This window comes from Pteropus vampyrus, unplaced genomic scaffold (genome assembly GCF_000151845.1).
Source record: "Pteropus vampyrus isolate Shadow unplaced genomic scaffold, Pvam_2.0 Scaffold267, whole genome shotgun sequence".
Taxonomy (NCBI): domain Eukaryota; kingdom Metazoa; phylum Chordata; class Mammalia; order Chiroptera; family Pteropodidae; genus Pteropus; species Pteropus vampyrus.
Genome location: NW_011889048.1, coordinates 396306 through 400717, shown reverse-complemented (window position 1 = coordinate 400717; position 4412 = coordinate 396306). Strand labels below are relative to the sequence as shown.

Genomic DNA, 4412 nt, shown 5'->3' with positions numbered 1-4412 from the left:
CCGGCCCACGGGCCTCGAGAGAAAACGTGTAGACAAACGCTCTCAGGATCCCCAGAAACACAGTGAGTGCCCGCAGCCGTGTTGGGGGGCCAGACTGCGACTCAAAGGCCTCCTGGGAGGGGCCCGGAGCCCGCAGGGGGAGCCCGTGCAGCCGAAAGGGGACGGGACTGCCCCACGGGCCACTTGGGGCCTTTGTCACCACGAGGCAGCCGAGTGCTCGCTCGTCCTGCGCAAAGTTGGCCTTGAAGGGAGCCGGCCCATCTGGCCGGGGCCTCCGCGCAGAGAGACTGCGCAGGGCCAGCTCCAGGCAGCCCCTCTCCTGGCCTAACGGCCAGAGCCTTGTGGGATTTTCTGCTCAGATCCCGGAGCAAGGGACTAGGACGAAGGCTGGGCTCTGGGCTGCGCTCTGGGCTCGCCGCCACCCTGCGTCACCCGGCCTGTCCTGCTCCCAAGCCAACCCAGCATGCTCTGGGGCGGGCCTGGTTGGGTGAGGGGGTGTCAGGAGAGGCCAGTCCAGTCACTGAGGGGGCGACGCTGACCCCGTCCAGGTCCGACAATGCAACCAGGGTGCTGACGACAGGCAAGGCTTCAGGTTGCCACCAGTCACTGCCACACAGTGTCACACCGGCCAGGTGAAGCGGAGGTGTGACCCACACACGGCTGGGCCCCAGCCAGCAGCGGACAGCCCTGCGAGCGCCTCAGGCTTCGGGCAGGAATGCGAGCTGCTGCCACGGCTCCCAGAGTGAGGGCCGGGGTGAGCGGCTACGAGCCCACAGCCCAGGGCCCAGGCTGTGCACGCGGTGGCCTTAGCTGTCCCGTGTGGGTGCGAGTGGCAGCCCCATGGGACGGCAGGGCAGCAGACGTCCCACTGGAGCCAGACTCACCCAGCGCAGCCCCCGGGACCTCTGCACCCCCCGCAGAGCTGCCTCCGTCGTGGGCACGCGCCGGGCAGCACCCCAACGCTAACCGTGCTCCGTCCCACCCCGTCTCCCCAGGGAGCCGCCCGGAGGAAACCATGCAGAGCGGGTGACACGGGCCCCAGAGCTGCACGCGCACGAGGCTCTTCTTAAAACTCCAGTTTAATGTCGGATACGATGCTTTTTAACATAAAAAGACAAACGTGTACCTTAAACCATTCAGTACAGCCACATGTGACGAGAGAACGCAAGAGACCACTCTGTCCTTCTAGAAACTCTGCAGAACTGTGCACTCCCCGGAGCCAGGCAGAGAAACTCGGACCCGTGGGAAGCGCGCGCGTCCCGAGGCCGTCCTCGAAACTGTGAGGGACGCGATGGCCCCGGTGGCCCCGGTGGCCCCCACCGCGCCCGACGGCCGCGCAGGCGTCAGCTTCGCTGGGTCCTTTCTTCCAGGAGCTGGTTATCAAATATTTCTTTTTCCCTTCAGGAAGCAAAAGGCGACACCTTCGTTTTAGTAATTAGCCGTGTTTCAAAGAGCACGACACAGAGGCTGAGCGTTCGACGGGACTGTGTGGGACGAGAACGCGGAGCTGGGCGAGGGCAGTGGCGTCCACGTCGTGTGTCTCACACACCAGCTCAGTAATAAACCTCTAAGAAGCAGTTAACGTCCCCTTGTCCTCGCTAAGTGCCTCCTGCTCAGAGACCCTGTCAGGACTGTTAGGTGCTCGGGACAGAGAAGCCGCGGGGCGTGGGCTCCGAGGGTGACCTGGTGACATGTGGCGGTCAGCTCACGCCAGGAAACACAGGGCCACCTGGGGATGGCACACGTGCCAGGGTGTGCAGGGTCCCGTGCTGTCAGGTCTACGCACGGCCTCTTGGATGTCGCTCACGGAACAAAAGGGACACGAGGTGGATGACCTCAGGTGGACCGGCCACGCGGCTGGAAACGGGGCGGCAGGAGGGAAGCGGCTCCGCTCAGACGCACCACGCCGCACTGGACAGGCATGGCCGCCACCTGCCCGGTCACACGAGGTGGCTGGGCTGCGTTCCTGGGGATGCTGAGCCACGTTCCCAGGTGCTCTGGGGCGGGCTGGGGGAGGGGCACGGACACGCGTCCTGCTCACCCGCCCCGGACACGGCCTGACTCGCAAGTGGGGCGCCGGTTTCTGTCACCGAAGGCCCTTCCCATCCGTGAATTGAGCGGCTACCCAGGAGGCACGCAGGCCATGGCGGCGCCTGGTCGGGCCGGGCCGGGCCAGGCCCACTGGCCAGCAAGTTGAGTCCTCAGCCTGTCGCTGGCACACGGCCCGCCCACCCCCGGCAGGGGCTGGCAGCACACCCAGAGCGGGATTAGGCCTTCGGGGGCCACAAGGCCCGGGGCGGCCCCCACAGCGACATGAAAGAAACGCCTTCGTCAGGGTTATTCCAGGCAGCTGGGATGGCCAGCCGCTCGCCTGCCACTCGGGCTGTCTGTCCTCAACCGCCCGGCACCAGAGCAGTGGGGACAGGGTCACAAACGCAGCGCTAGCAGCAGAGACCAGAGGCCCGAGCACGTGGCAGCGGTCGGCCTGGCCGCCCAGGCACACGGGGCCTGGGTTGTGCCCAGCTCTGCCTGGTCTGGCCAGCTTGGGGACCACGGCCCAAACTCACCAGAGAGCAACGCCCACGGCTGGCGTCACCGGGTCCGCTGGTGATTCCTCAGCCAAACGGGACGGGAGCTTTCAGTTTATGCACCTCGCTGACCACCAGGCGTGTGGCCCAGCGCGTGGGGATGGGGATGGGGCTGGCACCTACCGGTGGCCGAGCGACGGTCCTCTGATGTACTTCTCCTCGGCCGTCTTGTAGTCCACCGCGTCCACCGCCGAGATCGCGCAGATGATGGCCTGCAAGACGGGCGGGCGGTCAGCCAGAGCCCAGCGCCCCACCCGCTCCGACCACGCGGGCCTCGGGCGCGGCCCTGCCCTGGCTCGTGACCGAGTCGCCGTGTCTCCACGTGACGAGGCACGTCACCTTCGGACCACAATTCCTGTCATTAAGGGCCGAGAACAAAAGGCACCCCCAAACCGACAGCATGTTTTGAAAACTAAATTTACTGTAAAAAATATAAAGGAACACGGTGGACGCGTAAACACCCACGGTGCATCCGATAGGGGCCGCCGCCAATGGCCTAGGGGACGTCGCAGTGCGCGTCGGATGGCCAGATCCCTAGTGTCACCACCATGGACGTCTCCAGAAAGCAAAGTGACTCCGTGTTGGAAACACGTGAGAAAGTAACTACGAATAAACACGTCTGGATTTTTTCATAAAAACTAATCGGTGGGGAGGACTCGAGGCCCACAGAGCGAGGTCGGTACTCGCGAGGTGACGAGCACGTCGGGGTCAGGACGCAGCACCCTTTCCGTGCACACCTGAGCCTGACGGCGTTTGGTCACACTGCGCTGTGACTGCAAGCTTCTCTGAGTGTCACCATGACTCACAGCTGCATCTGCTCCCCACCCAGCCTGGTGACTTCTGCGACAGTCACCGTGGGCACACGCAGGGGAAGCAGGCAGCTTGTCTCCCGCAAACCCAGGCGCGACGCCCTTACCTCGGGCAGCAGCACGTCCAGGATGAAGCGGATCCGGTCCCCGCTGCTGCGCGCCAGCGCCCGGCCGTCCGCATCCTGGCAGAGCCCCTGCAGGTACTTCACCACGCGGTCCAGCTGCTCCTCGTCCTCCAGGTACGTCTCCACGCACGTCACGTACTGGCCTGACCGCAGGAAGGTCTTCAGCCACCGCGATGGCTTCCTGTTGCGCAGGATGTCGCGCAGGTGGCCCTCAGCGCCTCGCGCCCGCACGATGAACTCCACCAGCTTCTGGTTGGCGCGGTCGCGGGCGGCTCGCGAGCGGTCGGGGAGCACCTTCCTGCGGGGCGGCCTCCTGCCCCAGGGGCTGCCCGCCTCCGGCTCCTCGGGGTCCTCCTGGCAGAGCTGGGGGAAGCGCGTCCCCAACACGTCCTGCTGGATGGACTTGCGCACGGGGTAGCCTGCAGAGGAGTGCGCGTGGGCCTGCAGGCCGGGGGGGGGGTCCCCTCGCCGCATCGCGGGATGAAGGGGGCCCCAAAGGCCCTTCCTCTGGCAGCACTGCCCTCCACCCTCGCCCAGCCCTGACAAGCAGGTCCTGGCCCGCCTCATTAAGGGCAGGGCCGTGGCTGTCACCACCAAGGACGCTAGGCTGAGGAAGGCAGGTGGAAGGTGCCGGGTGTTCTGACCATCAGGCATGACCGCGCTGGTGCCAACAGGGTGGATGTGGCCCTGCGTGCAGTGCCCCCCACCCCCAGGCAGGGAGTAGACAGCGGTGGCCCGGTACCCACAGTCCAGGAGCCCCTGGGGTGCCACCCCACGCCCGGAAGCCCCCTGCAACCGGCTCGTGGGCCGCAAAGACAAGAATGAGCTCGGACTCACTGATGTCAGCCGCATAGTACTCCAGGAAGGAACCGGAAAAGGAGCCGCAGCCT

At 65.8% G+C, this 4412-nt stretch overlaps 1 protein-coding gene across 2 annotated transcripts in view; it reads right to left on the bottom strand.

Annotated features, from left to right (window-relative positions):
* Nucleotides 1–1061: 1061 nt before the first annotated feature.
* LOC105302237 (PWWP domain-containing protein MUM1) overlaps nucleotides 1062–4412 on the bottom strand; it is a 13302-nt gene continuing 9951 nt past the window's right edge. Inside the window, exons 10-13 of one of the 2 annotated variants that reach the window (XM_023520449.1) lie at nucleotides 4360–4410; nucleotides 3505–3941; nucleotides 2712–2800; nucleotides 1062–1398 (exon numbers count right to left, since the gene is read on the bottom strand). In XM_023520449.1, coding sequence (XP_023376217.1) covers nucleotides 1344–1398; nucleotides 2712–2800; nucleotides 3505–3941; nucleotides 4360–4410 — 632 coding nt within the window. In that variant the 3' untranslated portion in view covers nucleotides 1062–1343. The remainder of the gene's footprint in view (nucleotides 1399–2711; nucleotides 2801–3504; nucleotides 3942–4359; nucleotides 4411–4412) is intronic. The other variant, XM_023520448.1, reaches the window with a different exon arrangement.